General features: G+C 36.2%; 1 protein-coding gene across 2 annotated transcripts in view; it reads right to left on the bottom strand.

Moving 5' to 3' along the window:
- Positions 1-19,351, bottom strand: part of LOC117403677 (collagen alpha-1(III) chain-like) — a 44,032-nt gene that overhangs the window by 6,164 nt on the left and 18,517 nt on the right. The window contains exons 10-41 of one of the 2 annotated variants that reach the window (XM_034005969.3): positions 18,895-18,948; positions 18,682-18,735; positions 17,907-17,951; positions 17,539-17,592; positions 17,107-17,151; positions 16,610-16,663; positions 16,329-16,427; positions 16,202-16,246; positions 15,064-15,162; positions 14,680-14,733; positions 14,464-14,571; positions 12,158-12,211; positions 11,910-12,008; positions 11,717-11,770; positions 11,420-11,518; positions 10,887-10,940; positions 10,745-10,798; positions 10,135-10,188; positions 9,694-9,747; positions 9,098-9,142; positions 8,678-8,776; positions 5,295-5,402; positions 4,901-4,954; positions 4,427-4,480; positions 4,153-4,206; positions 3,635-3,688; positions 2,754-2,861; positions 2,452-2,505; positions 2,126-2,179; positions 1,703-1,864; positions 1,337-1,444; positions 962-1,069 (exon numbers count right to left, since the gene is read on the bottom strand). In XM_034005969.3, the coding sequence (XP_033861860.3) occupies positions 962-1,069; positions 1,337-1,444; positions 1,703-1,864; positions 2,126-2,179; positions 2,452-2,505; positions 2,754-2,861; positions 3,635-3,688; positions 4,153-4,206; positions 4,427-4,480; positions 4,901-4,954; positions 5,295-5,402; positions 8,678-8,776; positions 9,098-9,142; positions 9,694-9,747; positions 10,135-10,188; positions 10,745-10,798; positions 10,887-10,940; positions 11,420-11,518; positions 11,717-11,770; positions 11,910-12,008; positions 12,158-12,211; positions 14,464-14,571; positions 14,680-14,733; positions 15,064-15,162; positions 16,202-16,246; positions 16,329-16,427; positions 16,610-16,663; positions 17,107-17,151; positions 17,539-17,592; positions 17,907-17,951; positions 18,682-18,735; positions 18,895-18,948 (2,295 nt within the window). The remainder of the gene's footprint in view (positions 1-961; positions 1,070-1,336; positions 1,445-1,702; positions 1,865-2,125; positions 2,180-2,451; positions 2,506-2,753; positions 2,862-3,634; positions 3,689-4,152; positions 4,207-4,426; positions 4,481-4,900; positions 4,955-5,294; positions 5,403-8,677; positions 8,777-9,097; positions 9,143-9,693; positions 9,748-10,134; positions 10,189-10,744; positions 10,799-10,886; positions 10,941-11,419; positions 11,519-11,716; positions 11,771-11,909; positions 12,009-12,157; positions 12,212-14,463; positions 14,572-14,679; positions 14,734-15,063; positions 15,163-16,201; positions 16,247-16,328; positions 16,428-16,609; positions 16,664-17,106; positions 17,152-17,538; positions 17,593-17,906; positions 17,952-18,681; positions 18,736-18,894; positions 18,949-19,351) is intronic. The other variant, XM_059032190.1, reaches the window with a different exon arrangement.

The raw sequence follows: 19,351 nt of genomic DNA, 5'->3' as shown, positions 1-19,351 counted from the left end.
TGCGTTTAATAAACAAACAAAAGGTTTTGAACAGAAAAAACAGAAGACAGGACACGGCACTTTATGCCAAAATAAATAGACAAACAAAACGTACTAACACTTAACAAACGGTGGACGGATAGACACACAAGACACACAGACACAGGGTTTATTAAAACACGGTCAGTAAAAATAAACAAACAAGTATCGTGCTGGTCCTTCCAGCACGCGATAGCAATTGTTAATCTTTTATATTTCTCCTCCTCTCTCTCCCGTTCACTACTCACCGAACACCCAACCCCGAGTGAATGAAACGTGCATCTATATATACTGTTGTGCCGGGATTCAATTACTAATTAATTATTCACTTGAATCCCAGCACGTGAATTAATTATGTGCAACCTCGTGCTCACATATTAAATATTTTAAATGCATGTGAAGTGATGTGCAATCCTCGTGCCTAAATACAATTATACATTTTAAATAACTCGTGCTGCACACACCCATTAAAATCCTGTGCAGCCATCTCTAAACACCAACATTAACACACCACACGCAACATATAACACAGAAATGCACACAGGGGCGGGACACATTGCCACATTACCCATAATATTCTATGTGTTAACGTGGTATTCACAGAAGATAAGTGATATTTACATAGGTAAAGAAAGTTTTGAGTTTATGATATTTTTTTCTTTTTGTCACAAATTGCTTTGCTAATAAACCTGCTGTAGTGAAGCTAAACCCACAGATGGTTCTATGTAATGGTTTTAATTTGATTAAGACATTAAAACAGGAATAACTCAGCGCCATTGTTGGTTTTTTTGTTTGCTTGTTTGTTTGTTTGTTTGTTTGCGATGAGATTTTAATGCAAAAATGATTTTTAAGGAACATTTTGGAATGCTGACACATTTAACTTTACATGATTATACAATGAATAATCCACTTCTGGATCAGTGCTTTAAATAATAATACTTACATCTTTACCAGATTCTCCTGGAAGGCCACTCATACCTGAAGGACCTGGTGGCCCGGGTGGACCTCGCTCACCAGGATTCCCAGCAGGGCCAGGTTTTCCTTCCTCTCCCTGTAACAAAAACACATCGCTTTAGTCTTTTTCAAGAACAAACAAAATATCCATAAAAATTGTGAATGAAAAATACACAAATACCTCCATGATAATACTGCATATGGTATTTTCATCCAAAGGGTAAGCATGGAGTGCAATAAAATGGTAGACTACAGTAACTGATACGGAGCAGGAAATCTACAGTATCCACCCATCTCTCCATCATACCTGTTCAACAGGTTTCTCAACAGTTTCTCAGTTGTCTTTTTAATGAAGAGCACTTACTGGAGGGCCTCGAACTCCTACAGCACCTGGCCTTCCCATTGTACCAGGCAATCCCACCAAACCTCTCTGACCATTTGAACCAGATACTCCAACTGGACCCGGACCACCCTGTGAGGAAAAGAAGAAAATATGTTATCTCATGATCCTTCAGAAATAAATACCATAATGTATGTAGAACACATTCACCCCATGTAAAGATTGATGACCAAATAAAAAAAAAAAAACACCTCAAGTTTAGTTTGAAGAACATGTGTGTTAAGATATACCAGAGATGACATATCCTACTTATATGTACTGTATACAGTATATTTTCAAAGTGTGACCTGGACTTCAAGAAAACTGATAAAGGAAGATGCTGTTGCTTACTTGCTTTCCTTCCATTCCCTGGGCACCTCTCTCTCCAGGAGGGCCGGCTTCACCTTTAGGTCCAGGGCTACCAGGACTGCCAGAGGGGCCACTGTTACCAGGAGCACCAGGGGGACCAGTTTTACCAACAGCACCTGGTGGGCCAGTGGGGCCTGAATTACCCTGCAAATAAAACAATACATTTATAAAAGAGTATGGGTTGGTATTGTCGTCATTTCCTCTGTCATGAAACTTTATTTAAATCCAACCTCACCACACTTGACATAAATGCATCTAATTACTAACTACATAGTGAATGCCTGTAGTAACATACACATCAATCTGTGTAATAACAGTGTAATTAAGATAAGTACTACCACTTCATTTAAGGAAATAGTAATACCATGTTACAATATACAATTCAACTGTTTATGTATTACTTACATTTACCCCAGGGGGACCAGGTTGACCACGTTCACCAGGGAAACCAGATGCTCCCTATGAAGGAAAGATTATTCTTTAATTGTACAAATCACTTTATATATATATATATATATATATATATATATATATATATATATATATATAATGAACATATGAAACACCAATCAAATTCATAGTTTGTTATCCTTTAAACTAGAAATGCATAAGATTTAACAGAACTAAATTTGGAGAAGGCACGCTTACTAATTGTATCTGCTGGTCTCACTGACTTAATGGACATTAAAGTCTTTAAAAGCAGACCATGCAAACAACTTGAAAATACTCACAGGTGGACCAGGCGGACCACTGCCTCCTTTTTCTCCAGAAGGACCAGGCAGACCCTAAAAAGGTCAAAAACATAGTCATGACACTACAGCAGGGTATTTTCATGTCAAACTAAAACTGGTTATTATTGCCTCGATGCTAACATGTTTAATGTACCATATGCAGTAATTTAAAGAATAGCTACAACAGTAAAAATCATATGTGTACTAGAAATAGTATGTCCAGCTACAGAAGAGACATGTAGGATTTCAGAGTAATTTATGTAGAAATAACTGAGAAAAACCAAACACATGCATCAGCTTACCACTGGGCCAGGGGCACCAGGTGGACCTGACCCTCCCGGGGCACCATGCTCTCCCCTTTCACCTCTTGGGCCTCTCTCTCCTTTGCTACCAGGTTCACCAAGCTGACCCTGTTTTGAAAGAAGATCAGTTTATGGACAAGGGCAAAACTATCATGATTAATCCAAAAACATTGGATGTACTTAGAGTTGGATGTACTACAGTATTAGAGATCATGAATTAAATTTTCCTTCATTTGAATTCAACATGTACAGTATTGACAGAAGATTGTGGGAAGTTCTGTGGTAGTTCATTTGTAAATCAATTGTTATTAGTGGAACTAAAACATGTATTATTAATCACAATTTCAGGAAGGGGAGTGGCCTATTTTAAACAGAATTTGTGGTAATGCTTAATTTTAAGTAACATAAATTACACATTACACACAAATAACTATGTAAACAACAAAATGTATTACAGTAACATTGATGAAATTAGTTCTAGGTCATATACTAATGCACATTAAGTACTACATACGTATATATCATGTTGTGTTACTTAAAAACTATTACATGTTAGTACAATAGTAATACATATAACTTACTTAGTCCCTACAATGTAATTACCTGTACTGCAATTTAAAAAGAAGCTTACCGAAATCTCTTCCACTTCCAATATGATTGCTTAAGTAACCAAATCATTATCAGAAACCCAATCTTTTAGTTTGGATTGCTCTATATGTTATTGTTACCCAAAATATTGCTATGTATATAATAGTGCCTTTCAATAAATAACTAAGTAGGACATTCAGCTGCATTCTGAAAGTCAAATAGTAAGGGAATCCCTTTATCGAAATGATTTAACACTGTTACAATGAAATTAACTTAATAAAATGTGCACTTACAGGTGCTCCTGGGAAACCGGCAGGACCATGTGGACCTGTTTCTCCTCGCTCTCCCTACAGAAAAATAAATAGATCAATACAAAATGAACAATGGTTCTATACAAGGTGTCCATTACACCCGTGTACCGTATTTGATCAGAACCTGTCCCATTGCTAACCTGTCCTTTTTTAAATAATGTCCTTGACATCTGGTCTCAGGGTTTATTGAATAGGGAGTTCCATTATTACCTTATAGCCTACTACATGCCACAATCCTATATGCATATTATGGTGATTGATACAGTAGGGTAGCATACAGGCGCCTGTGTTATACAAAAGTTGCACATTACACCAGGGACATAACCCAAGACTGCTTAGTCACGCATGTTATACATAGTGTATATACATGCAATATATTTACATGTTAAATAATCTTGATATAAACCTGTCTCTACTGACCCTTTTTTAGACAGTTCCCTGAGGAGTTATGACAGTAGTACTGCTCTTTGACCTTAAAGTGAAATGGGTTTACGACTTACAGGACTACCACGAGCACCAACACGGCCAGGACCACCAGCAGGGCCAGCTTCACCCTGTGATTAAAAAAACAAACACACATCGTACATGAAATCAATGGACTCTAGGCTTGTTGTCTGAAAAAAAATGCTTAAATGAAAAAAAAGAGTTACTAACGGAAAGTTGACTACAATTTGTTTTCTATAGGTTTCCAAAATGATATCTGTTATTAACAGTTTTAAGGTTAATAACTTTGTATCTTTTTTCTTACATGGCATATCTCATTGTTATTCCTACCTTGTCACCCCCAGCACCAGTTGGACCAGGAGGGCCAATAGCACCAATTGGACCCTGTTACAAACATAACAAAAGAAGCATATTAAACAATATATGGTATTGCATGTACTGCATGTATTGCTATTCTACCTTGAACAAATGTATTTTTCATTAATTTCACACATTTGCAGTACATGGTGTATTCTTAAAAACATAACATTGGGTTAGTCAATTTTAAGATTTTAACTGCTATTGGATCAGCTCACTTATTCCACTATAAAAACCTTCAATACTCCAACAATACATGACCACTTCACTTCTTATCTGTTCTCTATGCATACAGGTGCATTCACAGTGTATTCAAGTTTAAAAATGATCTATCTATAGAATCCATCAGGTACATTTGTGGAAAGTAAACTTGTTACACTCGGCTAATTGAACCAGCATGGGTGTTTTACTCATGGATGTTTTAAAATAAAAAAGTTTAACACTTACTCTCGACCCATCCTTTCCAGGGATACCATCGGGGCCCAGTTTTCCAGGTTCTCCCTGTTATTTGGATGATATACAAATGAGAAGAGAGGACAAACAAACACAATATACTGTACCTATAGAGTTTAAATATATACAGGCAAAAAATAATTTGACTACATGTTTTAAGGCTATTGACTTAATTGAGAATTACATTTGTCCAGGCTTTATTGGAATTTCACCCCTGGTCTTAAAATAGTAATAGGATAGAAGTAAAAATGTGTTACTGTTCCTATGTCTTACAGAAACATACTTTGGGTAATATTTAGAAGGGGTCCACTTACTAGAAAAACAGGGTCCAGGTAAAGGACATCTCTTTTTAAAAATGTATCCCTTGAATAAATGAACCACTGCATACCTTTTCACCTTTGGGTCCAGGGTTTCCTGTACCGCCTCTCTCACCGGGCATTCCTTGTAAACCACTAGGGCCAACACCGCCAGGAAGGCCAGGGGGGCCTGCAGGACCCTAAAAAGAAAGAAAACATTGAAAATGTAATCTACTGATTCTACTCAACACTAGCTTAAGGATTTGTTATAATCAATTGTTTTACATTTATGACTGTGTGATAAAGATTGTTAAAAACAACAACAACCTATTATTAATGATAACACAACTACAGCAATACAGGCTTATAAAACTTTTAACTAATGCTTTATAAGAAGCATTTTTACATGACACAAAATTGTAGTAACACTTAAGCTTAGGTAAGTGATTATAAACAATAGCAAAAAAAAATAAAAAAATCGCAAGTGTATAATAACTGTATCACAAAAGCAAAGCAGCCCCATACACATGGTAAGACAGACATATAAAAGACAGACAGACTGACAGACATAGAAAGCCAAACAGACTTGCAGACAGACTATATCCGTTATAACTGATTATAAACAAAAAAAAGGCAAAAGTTTATAATACCCATCTTAATGTGGTATATTTTCAAAGGTGACTAAATTTGTCAGACATCTAGAATTACACGTTTTCTTAAACAGGCTTATTAGAGTCACGATGTTCAACAGTGACTATTGTAAGTTGATGTTTCTGGATGTGCAAGTGTGCTACTTGAGTACACACATGTCTAAAACCCTCCATAAGGTTACAATTGGATTTAGACTCCAGAGTATTATAACATATGCAAATGGACAGGAAGTGATGCATTTGTCTAAATATAGATGTCTAGACATATGCACCTGTTACCGATTTTAGAACACAGGGATATATAAAGAAACCATCAAAAAGTCAAAAACCCCACATTGACAGAAAGATCGTGCCGTGAGTGTAATTTATAAGTTGCATTTGCGCTATACATTGATAAATTTAAGTTGCATACACGTTATAAAACACACATTTGCTCAAATGAATATTAAATCATATACAGCTAACTGCTGTTACAAACTTGAGGTGTCTCTGCAGGGCAATTGTGATATCCCTGTTTTATGAGTGCGCCTCTCTTAGTACTAAAGATAGAAGCCTTCACCTCAGACATAACAAAAGGGCAAACTAAAATCGAGTTTAGACAAAACAACATAAGTCATTGGGTGGGGAGAGGACCCAGGCAGAGAGACATTTTAAATATCAAAGCGAGATCTCCCCTCCTGCTACACATGAAAGGGGAAACCGCAATATATGGTCCAGTTTGTTTACATTGCAAAGAGCATATAAAGATCAGGGTTAGAATTGCTTAGTTGCTGGACAATGAAATAAATCAAACCTGTAGCTAAGGCTCCGCTATGCTGGCCAGGGTTTCTATGTTATCGCCTGATAGGATTGCAACACTATACAGCTAGGTTCAGTTTTATGTGTGATAGGAACTGTGTATTTGGAGTCTCATACATACTAAGCATTACATGACCACTACAATTGTAACTTGAATGATGATTGAACCTTGCTGATGTGTCAATACATTATTTAGACTTGCGCGACTTTCTGGTTCTGTCAGGTTTTATTTCTAGTGAATGAAAATGGCCTGAACCTAGGCTGAATGTGTAGGCTATGAGTTACTGAGACTAGAAGGTCTGCTATACACCATTTATATATTTTATTTAGACTTTAATAACAAAAAATAAGACTTTTTCGTTTTAAATATCTCAACTTTTTTATCAGTATAGTATAATATTATTGCTAATTTGGAGGGATATTGGTATTAAAAGGATAGGAGTTTATTTACCAACACAAATATAATTGTTTTTAATCCATAACTTTAATCTATTGTTCTCCAATGTAAACAATATCATCACCACACATTCTGAATGAAATCCTAAGTCAATTGACGCATTGATATAATATTTATAAAAAAAAAAAAAAAGGGGCATGATCCTGGATATTTTGCAACGATGTCTGTGATCTGTAGATTTGCATCACACACCTCCTGAACATTAATTAAATGGAAATGTTTACGATTTATATAAGCATTACCGTTTGGTTGGGGCACATAATGCAATATGTATGCAATCTACACTACCCACGATGTTTGGAAATTGTGCATGTCATAAAATCGTTGCTTCATTTTGTGTAGTTGCTGTGGTATTGCAGGAAAACGGATATATTTACCTGTCTCCTGACTAAGGCATCAGTGACCTTGGTCACTATTTTGGAGATGGAAGACTGACTTATGTCACAGATGAACCCGATCATCCTCTGAAATTGCTTGCTTATTGAGACGAAAACGTCTGACGATTTCATCTTCTGGTAAACTCAGAAATATCAGCCGGTGATGGTAGATCCTTTCACTATAAGACCTAGCTCTTCTACTTCTAGCTCTTCTTCGAGCAGCTCATATGGCAACCACTTCTAGTAATAAATTTACAATTATGCCTACTTGGGGGAGTTGGAGGCAACTATTCGTGTTTTATTGAATTGGGTGTTAGTTACACTGACTTGAAGCAGGAGTAACTTTTGACATCTAAACTGCTAATTTTAGACATGTACATACACATGTAAAAATGTTAATGAGGTCTACCCTTCCCCTCCATACATTAAAACAAATAGAAGCCAACAGACGCCTAAAGCCTAGGATACACATGTGCAGCACGGCACCGCTAGTGGGGAGCGGCAACCCCCACCCACCCACCCCCCTCCCCCCAGGGGGCGGGTGTCCAGCTAAACAGTTTCCAAATGTTGGCAAGTATGTTAATAATAGCACCTCCTATACAATGTATAACTACATTGTATAGGAGTACCACAGTCTAGTCTTGTTAAGTGCAATGCTGGATATATAATAGCTGTTTCTTTGTAGAAAAGGCTTTCACATTGTATCCCAAAATAAATATCATATTTTACATACATATCCTTAGGTAAATAAAAGGGAAATATTTCTGAGTAGCATTCCGATATGGGAACTTATAACATTCTGACATCTTGATAAAAATTTCTGGAGATGGACAGGGTCGTTCACTCTGGGTTCAAGCAGTAAAAGTTCAAGAATGAGATACATTTTTGGGGTTGTTGTACAGTGCTGGGAGGTGGTGGGCTGTCTCTTTTTTTTATCGCCGCTTCAAAAACGTTGATGTGTGTCCACCAAGCAAAGCGGTATTGCCCCACAAGCGGTGCCGCGTCACTCATGTGTGTCCTAGGCTTAAGTGCACAAGGTGCAAATATTAGATGCTTTAGAAAATTCTCCTCTCTTTTTGTATCATGTTTTTAAATTACAATGAATATATCTCTAAAGGATGGCCACAGATCCAAACACCTGCTTCCAAAAATATTGAGACTTTCAACAGGTAATGCTAATACGGTTCACACACCTTGCCTCCATCTTGACCAGCTGGGCCTGGGTTGCCTCTTGCTCCCTGTGGACCTGGCAAGCCTGGTGCACCACGCTGTCCTGGAACACCAGTTTCCCCCTAAAATGACAAAGCATGATTGACAGTATAGAGACAAGTTTTATATGAATGCAGTATTAAGCAAGAATAACATAAATAAATAAATAAATAAATAAATAAATAAATAAATACACACAGACACACAAACATACATTTTGGGTAAACAGCTGACAGTTTAATTCAACAAAATAATTACCCATGTCAGAGCATTACTGTAAATTAGGTTAGATATACAAATTGTTACAAACGACATTGGACCTCAGTGTTTATACTGTACTTGTATCATGAATGAATGCTCATCTGTATTCTTCCATACAAAATAAAAAACAGTTACAATCTTACCTTTGCACCCGGGCCCCCAGGAACACCATTTTCACCACTGGGTCCCTACAATTACACACACACACACAACCATATTACTATCAGGCATAATGCACGGTACTCGTGTCCAGTGGAATGCACATCTTATAATAACATTCCAAATGAATGACACACAAACCCTTACATTATATATATATATATATATATATATATATATATATATATATATATATATATATACTGTACTGCTATAACAGATACATGGTATGTGAATGCGGCATTCAGTAATACAAACTTACTGTACCGGTATGTGAAATAATGCAGTACTTTTTTCCGGGCAGATGTTGATTGTTGTTGCATGGGCCGAACAATCTTTTTTTCTTTTCCAACATTTTATTTGTATGATATATATTGAGGCAATATAAGTTTCTTCTGAATTCATGAATCACATTGGTATTCCTTCTTTCCAGAACTGATGAGTTATTACTGTGAATTGTGGTCAATTAAGGTCAAGGTTTTCTCTAATAGACTGGCTCAATGAAGGTGTCTTTTAAAAACAAGTATCTGTATACATAACATACTGTATGAGGGCTGTTTTTTGATCAAGATAAACTTACCGCTTCACCAGGTTTGCCATTCTCTCCTGGTGGGCCAGGGGCACCAGAAAGACCCTAATGATTGGGGGGGGTGGGGGGGGGGGGATATTAAAATTAACACTTGTTCCACTCCACAGATATACAATGCTACAGTACATTAATTATTAACATGTTTTAAAAACAATACAGGCAACAAGTTAATTATTATATTCATTTGAAAGAATTGATGCTTTGTCTTACTGAAGGAATATAATGCAGCTGGTAACTTTTTATACTGTATCAATCCTGAAACATTTAAGTTATATTACAGAGATTTACTTATATTACCCCGCTACTTACTCTTAATGTTTGCCCAAACACTAATTTATAATTTAATATAATTTATATAAAACCTTTTTTTTTTTTCATAATCATGACAAGATACAATATATAGTATACAGTAAATACACAGTATTATCATACCTGGAAGCCAGGAGGGCCTGAAGGCCCTTGTGCTCCTCTTTCACCAGGGGGTCCCTGAACAGAATCAAAATTCAGTAATGTTTAGTGGTGATCCTCATTTCACTTAATAACTATCAGGATTCATGGTATTAGGAAAATAGAAATATATAGTAATTATATTGACATTTGATTGTAATTACACAGTTAGTGACATACAAACTACAGTGTAACTACTTATATCCATGCTGTTTTATAAAGCATGAATTCTTGATAGCACATTCCCACGTAAGTGTATTTGTTTGGATAAGGGTATTAAAAAGTTTAGATGTACATATGACTACATTTGCTGTTAACAGGTACATATTGAACTAAGTTCTGCCCTCCTCAAAAGTAGATTCTATTATGTACACTAAATTTTACAATGCATAAGTACACTGTGATAAAAAAACAACATAGCTATATACTCCAAAAATATATTGAGTAGTGAAATTAAATAGTAACTTCATCTATTAATCAAAATGTACTTGTATTTATTAAAACATTTTACACAAATCACATAAAACACCACAAAGGATTGAGTGGGTTATTAAAGAATTATTTTAAAATGTAAATAGTTTGAATTTACACTTACAGCACTGCCAGGTGGACCTTGGGGACCACGTTCACCATTTTTTCCATTTTCACCCTTTTAGACGACACAAGTAGAATGTATACTAAGTTTAAAAACACACACACAAATAGAAGTTATTACACCCAGTAAGAGATGTACTCACTGCTGGTCCACGTCCACCTGGGGGGCCTGTGTCACCATTCTTACCAGAAGCACCCTGACAACGAAACACACATTGGACGTTTCACATCATTACAAAATAGACAAAACAGCAAACCCGACACATAAATAATCTCTGAAAATTAAATTACACTTCATACTTCTAGAGTTTTCACAAATAACACCTAGCACTTTTGTTTATTATAAGTTGTCATATAACATTATGTTATTAATTATACCATTAACAGTTACAAATTGTGATTAGAAATGGTAACACTAAAAGTCTATGCATATAAACAGATATAAAGAGTCCAGATATCTAAGAGTACATTTTACTTGTGAAAATAATACAGGGAATTGCCAGCTTTTAAATACTGATTATTTTTCAGATTACATATTTCTTCTTCTGTTTATATTGGAAAATTAAAACTCTTTCTCAGACTTAAACAATCTAGGGATTTTTGTCTTATCAGGATAATCTACTAAAAATAACACTCAGTAAATGTGCAAAACAAATAACATATACAATGTACTCACTTCATTACCCTTAGGACCAGGGAAACCCATCACACCAGGTGAACCTCTAGGTCCTGTGTTGCCAGGGGGACCGCTTTGCCCAGATTCGCCAGGAGGACCCTGTCATTAAAACACAGTGGTCAGTTTAGAGTGAAGAGAGCATTTAGAAAACAGCATTACAGGGGACGGATAATTACAGTAGCAATTCAGTTCTTTTAGAATCAGTTAAAGGGCAAAACCCTTTTCATAAGAGAATGTGTACATTTCACAATAACAGAAAAAAAGGGTTGGTGTATAAAATGGTTGGTGTCAGCTTACTTGTGGTCCAGGACTGCCATTAGAACCAGGACTACCAGGACTTCCTGTCAACCCCTAACAAAAAAGACATCATGTATTTATGAATAATGACAAAGTGATAACAAAGACATATTTTGTATTTGCATTTGATTTGAATATAGGTTTGGCTGTACTATCCGCATCTAATGTAACTTGAATTTGAATCCATACATACTCTCATTCCGGAAGGGCCAGGGGTGCCATTACTTCCAGGTTCACCAGGGCTTCCCCTCTGGCCAGCAGGCCCTGCTGGACCACGCTCTCCTACAGGACCCTGAGCAATGAAGGAATACATTATTAGATGTTCTGTTGCCAGCTTGGCATTTGTTAATAATTAATAATGTATAAGACAAATTCCTTATCTAGAACCTGGCGACTTGCAAAAAAAAAAAAAAAGCATAAATAAATAAAGTTATAATTTACCTTATCACCTGGAAGACCATTGGCTCCAGCTGGACCATGGAAACCAGGATTACCCTAGCAACAGGAAAATACATAAATAAATACATGATCCAATTATTAAATGATTAAATAAATATATAAACAAGTAAACAGAGATAAGATGATGGACTAAACTATCAGAGGAAACTTTTTTTTGTTTAAATCAGACTCGAGTCACGACTGCAAAAGACTTGGACTAGACTCGAACATCCAGGCTCCGTGACTCGGATATTTTCTATTACGCATGTAATATTACAGGTACTAAGACACTGCACAATAAAATCCCACCCAACAAAACATTTTCCAATCACTGGTTATCATTGTTGTCTTTGCAGCCAATCATAGTAAGAACAAGAAATTTAGAAGCAAGATAGGTTGTAGCGTAAAGACACCCCCACACAAATCCAACTGCAACCATCGCAGACCAAGTTTTTTTTTTTTTCTTTTGCATTCATTTTTATAAGGAATAAATAATGTCAGCATGGTGAACAAGTAAGCAATTATTTGGCTTTTAAGAAGCCTTTATCTTTACTACTATAAACTATGTTCTAAGTTTTTTAAGCACTGTAGAAATAAATTTCTAAAACTCCATTCTTGAAAAATACGTAAATTTGATTTTGCTGAGCTCCCTGTATCTCTGGAATATAATTTATTTGTGTGCACTGAAAACAATAGAACATAATTTTGAGTTTACTGAAAAGAAAAATGAATGAAAATCATATAAATTATAATCACCCTTTTAAAGCTTCTTGTTAGGGACCTGTGTGTAATGTATTGTAGCGATCTCGGTTAACGCAGGCAGGCGCATCACACAGGGCGAGGCAATCCACACACAGATGGAGGGCGGGCGCGAAACCTCTCGCACTAAAGCATAGCACCGATACCGCTGTACAAAAGAGCCAGCTCCTTTGCAAGAAGCGTATATCGGGCTTATGTCTTTGTGAGTGATTACGTCACCTACCAGCCCTGCTACTGCTTTCCCCCATGCACGTTATACTCTCCCCTGCCGCCTCGGACTTGCTCACCAGGCTACAGTCCAACAAGTGTGTGCCAGGGTACCTGCACCCCACTACTGACACCAATGTAGCGATCTCGGTTAACGCAGGCAGGCGCATCACACAGGGCGAGGCAATCCACACACAGACGGAAGGCGGGCACGAACCCGGAACCCGCACTAAAGCATAGCACTGATACCGCTGTACAAAAGAGCCGGTTTATATTTGATTGAAAATCCTATTAATAAAACATTCATATGTAGTTTCAAAATACATTATATAGAACAGTAATCATGTTTTTTTATAATTTAAATAAAAATAAAAATACATGTTGTTTATTTACATGATACATGATACATCAACAGTCGCTTGCACAGTTTGCATTCAACTTTTTGGTCGCCTGGGCATTTAACAAAAAAAATCCCCAGAATTATTAGTGTTAGCGTATATTCTACCATAGCACTTGTCTTGTACACTAGGTATTCAGTGCATATTTTACTGAAACACTACAACTGCTATAGGTACTTCCCAGTGGTTTGGCATATACCCTGCTCCATACACGGCAGCGGCGCCATATAGAGTTGCTATGATTTGGTTGGATTTTAATACAGCAACTTTTGTTAAAGTAATATGCATTATACAAATTAAAATATCGAATTTTGCATTTGAGTGACATTTAATGTATGATTTATAGTATTCACACATTGTCAAACGTTTTGTTAACAGAAAAAAAAAACAACACAGTGCGTGAATGGCGTCTGACGAACCTTCGAAGGTTTAAAACAATCTTTGAATTCCTGGCTAGCGAACGAACCTTTGAACCTTCTAATACAGCCCTAAACATTGATGATGTACCACTTTCTAACACTACACCGGTTCTGTAGTCCAGATCACAGCTTCTATCAAAGTGATAAACAACGTCCACAAACTTGAACTTGAAGCTTATGTATAAACGTCAGGTACATTCACACAGTATTCCAATTCCAATTCCAAAAGAAAAGAAGATAGTGGCAAAAAGTTGAAAAAGGCATGCGAATAGAATAATCTAGCTAGAAAAATTATTTGTGCATTTTCCTGAGGGATATCAGACAACATCCGTTACATAAACTGTTCCCCACTACTACCACTAGTTTAATGAAAACTGGTTCGAGTTTGTGGATGGAAACAAAGCATTAGCTCCAGCCAAAAAAACAAACAAACATTGTTTCTAGTCTAAATACTGCATAGTTTTACGAAACAATACAGTTGCGTTTGTTTTTATGTAAATTAAATAAACAAAGTGAGGCATCTTACTCTCTCTCCAGGAGAACCAGGAAGGCCATTTGCACCTGGCTCACCAGGTTGACCTTTCGAGCCATCTAATCCAGGTGGTCCAGCAGGACCTGGAGCACCAGCGATACCCTAGGAAAAAGAATATGTCTGTTATATGGGTCTCAGCTCAACAAATGGTTAAAAGGATGGATGCACACCTTTTCAAAAAATATATTTAAAAAATGTTTAGAAACATACTGCTTCTCCCCTAGGACCTGTTTCTCCTTTTCCACCAGCTTTGCCGGGTTCACCCTATACAAATAATAAATAAATATGACATGATTAGGACATTTGTGGAACACATTGGTGAGGTTTACATATTGCATGAAAATTCAGTTTCTCAGGTTGAAATTTAGCACTAAAAAATGCCATGACAATAGCATGGGAAACTCTCACATTCATGTAAAACATTGTATTTAGTACAATTTTCTCAGTACCAGTTATAGGTAGAAGACTACAATGTATGATGCCACTAGAGTTGAAGTACATGTGGTCATGCTAAAAAACAGACTGGGTACCAGATCACAGGTAACACTTCCTAAAGAACTACAGTGAAGTTTAACACAAGGAACATAGTCGTACCGCGGGTCCTTTTAGTCCAGGTGCGCCGTTTGAGCCAGGTGGACCAGGTTGGCCAGATCCTCCGGGCATCCCAGGAGCTCCAGGCATACCAGCTGGACCCTAAAATGATTTCAAGAAAAACAAATAATATAATTTTCTTAATATACAATGGATTTCATCCCCAACTTCCTCAGTACTGTCGTGGGATACAGAAATGTATTTTACATTAATTAAAATTAAACAATTTTAACCTTAAAAATATGTTTTGCCAATGTTTTCCATAATACTTGGTTTATCTTTTTTTTTTTTTTTAAACAAAAAAAAACAGTTTTAACATTGTTTACATAATTCAAATAAAAACGGTCAAATATTGTTTATCCACAACCCCATTATAACAAGTCAGTGAAACGCTACTGTAGGCCTACTGTTTTACACCTCCTGTGGCTCTAAGCCAATGGTAACCATTTTGTGGAACCAAGCTATATAGCTGGCTAAACAGAATCAGGTAACTCATTAAAATAGATTATTTAACATCCCTTAAAATAGTCAGTTTTACTGTCTTCATGAAAATGAAATTCTCATTTTTCCCAATGAAATATCTCCCCCCATTAGCTTTAGTGCAACTTCTAGTGCAATTTGCTGGAATAAAAACATATAAAGTTTACATTTCAAGCAGCAATGCAGCACTTTGATGCAGAAGCGGAGAGAATAAGAATGGGAAGCACTCTATACTGTAAGACTGTTTTTTGTTTTACCCAAGCCCCTTAATAAATTAATTGATTTAATGATTGGCTTAATTGGTTAGAATTTCCATGTGTTCCAGGTATTTAGCAATTGACGGTTAAGAGATACCTACAAAACCTGCAGGATTGTGGCACTCCAGTACCAGGGTTGCCTACCCTTGCTGTAAGAAACTATGTTTTTTTAAACTCGTCATGCAAGAACCTTGATGGAATTTTATTTAAACCTCTCAAAGTGTATGAATATTTTTTACATTACCTTCTATATCATCTTCACAAAGATGAAGTAAAGTAATATGATATAAAAGAGGCCCTTAACCATTCATAATACATTATTCTACATTTATATTTAGTATTTAAAATAAGTGTCAAAAAAGGATACTTAGGTCACATTTCAAAGTAAAAAAAAAGATACTTACAATTCCGCCTTTTGGACCAGCTGAGCCATCCTTGCCAGGACTCCCCTGGTAAACAGAATTGGAGAGTTAATAACACAGCGCCAATTCCTGTTTTATATACATTGTAATAACAGAGCCATTTACTTACAGGAGACCCTGCAGCACCAGAATGGCCTTGTGGCCCAGGCTCGCCTCTTGCTCCAGGGGTACCGTCATTGCCACGAGTACCAGGGGAGCCACTTTCACCCTGCAGGGCAAGTTATAAGAAAAAGCAAAATAATAGATAGAAAAACTCACTGCACTTACCAGTATTAACACACGAGTGATCTATTGCCATTATCCCACATTGTTTATCATTGTTAGAATATGTAAACACAAATATGTGTCTCTAGTGTAATACAAATATGAAGGGGTCTTGCATTTACATACCTTAGGACCTGGCCCACCAGGGAATCCAGCGGTACCAGGGGGACCAGGGGCACCCTAAATAAAGTCAAATAAAAAGTATATGTTATACGACATAAAAAACTAAATAAAATTAATTAGGGTTACGCCCCATATAAATGAAAGCCATAGGCACTTTATTCAATGTCATTTTTGATTGCTACTGTATTTTCAATGCTTGGAAATCTAGGACATGATCAAATGATACAAAATTATGTAAAAAGGTTTCTTCTGTTTTATAGTGTAGTATTTATGTGCTGCATTTTTTATATTCTATCTATATGATCTAGTATAATGTATTGGTAAAAATGACATTGTTTTGGACATTACACTGCATTTATACTGTTAAAGGTATTAATACATTCCCAGAGATCATATTCTGTGAGACTATGACATTCTCCTTAAACTATCCACATGTACACAATATTTTGTTTTTACAAGACAGTAAACACAGAGTCTTCGAGTTTAATTAACATATTTACTGGTGATCCAGGAGATCCAGGAGCTCCATCATTTCCACGAGAACCCTATAAACAAACATGAATGAAAGCTCTTTCAATACCAGAAGTTCTTGTTGCTCAAAAACATCCCACAGTGTAAATTAAACTTGTTTTCTTTATATAATTAATGTCACTTTAACAAAGGTTTTAACTTTTTCAACAATGCCGTGCTATGAAGAGGTTTAGGAAGAAGCATTCCTGTAAAAACGACAGGCCATTATCACATCACAGCCTAGGAAAGACAATGTTTACGAGAGTAAACAGGTCTTTGGTAAACCCATATACTGTTAAATATGTTTATAAATAACACTTTAAAACGAGTTCATTATTGTATTAATATTAATAGTATTATTATTTGTTTTCTTCAGCAATATAGTTACTTGCTGTTGAAAAGATGGCTAATATATTACTTACTGCAGGTCCTTGCAGTCCATTGCGTCCCCTCTCTCCAGGAGATCCTCGATGACCCTATAGACAAAGAGTTTTAGAATACAATTAAAAAACACAATATAGATAATATTAACCACATCATCCTAGCAGTAAAGTATTCATACCAAGGGCTGCTTATGTATAGCGGTAGTACAATAGTACTGTGATAATATAATATGTACTGTACAATAATGTATACCATCCATTTTCGTCAACAGCTTATAATAATCGACTTACTGGTATATTGTTTCAACATATACATAGTATCAAGTGTGAGTAACAAACTCTCTGAGTGCTTAAAAAATGTTATATCCAGGTAAAAGTAAAGATAAATAACTTAATTTAACACTTACCGCTGGTCCTGGTTGCCCATTATCCCCTGGGATGCCAGCTTCCCCCTTTAAATATTAAAGAAGGACATTGTCATGTGATACTATTGGTATCATATTAATCATAAATATACACATTTGTCCTGTGTGTTTCCTTAACATTATTAAAACTACATTCAAGAAGAATACTCATTAGCACTGCTTTGCCAATTATCACTTAATTTCACTTAGCAATTATTTGTTAAATCCTTCATCATACCCAATTCACACTACCTAAATAATGTGCTATGAGCTTGCATTGAAACCACGTGATTCACACCCTTCATTCATAATCGCATTTTCAAAACCTAATGATCACACATTACTTAGTGTGAATAGGATGCAAGTACCTTATGTCAGCAGCTTTTGAATAGTTGTATCATTCTGAAAACCAATACAAAAATGACCTTTTTTTGTGATAAGGGACAGCTATAAAGACTAGGGGGAAGGGAGTACCAGGAGAGAAAGTGAGTAAGGGAAATAGGGTGAACCAAAAGTGACCAAATGATGCTTTTATGTCACTAAACCAACTCATCCACCTGTGCTGTTTTCACTTTGGCCACCAAAGAATCCTTGTTTTCAGTTTGGACCTATAGTGTAGATACTTCTGAGCACAGTATACAGTGTGTGCACTGTATATAAACAGTGTTGTGTTGATGTGAAAACAAATTGACAGATGTTCAAAGTTCCTTTTTAGCAGCACTAAGAGAGAAAACATTAGCAGAATGAGTGTTAAGGCCAATCAATACACTCAATATACCTTTGCTCCAGCAGCACCAGAATCACCTTTACTCCCATCACGTCCATCAAAACCCTAGAAGAAGCAACACAGATAATGTTACTCAGATGTTACTGTAAGATTTGTAAATATCCAAACAAGGTCCTAATTCAAAAGATTGAAATCATGATCTGGCACTGTGTAAGATCAATTCAGTAGTCCTAAGTATATAATAAACAAAGACATTTTACTTACTCTGTGACCCTTCATGCCAGGGATGCCAGGCAATCCAGTAGGTCCCATCATACCCTAGAAAAACAAAAACAGCTTGATGTTACAGTATTTATATGCCACAACACCTGTTGATCCAATAGTGAATTCCAAGTTAGAGTCCCATCATCCAAGGTCTTTTTTGTTTGTTTGATAACCAAATCAATACACTTATCATATATAAATATAATCATCAACACAGACAATTTTTCTTTAAATTCTGGCAAACATACTTGCTCTTCATAAAACTGGTTCTGGTGTACAGAGATCAAGGTTGAACAAGGCACACTGTCACATTCATGCTGAAACGTAGCTGCAGTTTACTTCAGTATCCAGTGCCGAAAACTATAGAAATCACCCATAAAGATTGGATTAATGAGTTTGGTAATTGTGAACCAGATGACAAAGACTAACTTGGAGCTAAACTAATATGAATACTATT

This window comes from Acipenser ruthenus, chromosome 10 (genome assembly GCF_902713425.1).
Source record: "Acipenser ruthenus chromosome 10, fAciRut3.2 maternal haplotype, whole genome shotgun sequence".
In the NCBI taxonomy this organism is placed as follows: Eukaryota; Metazoa; Chordata; class Actinopteri; order Acipenseriformes; family Acipenseridae; genus Acipenser; species Acipenser ruthenus.
This window is presented reverse-complemented; position numbering and strand designations above follow the sequence as displayed.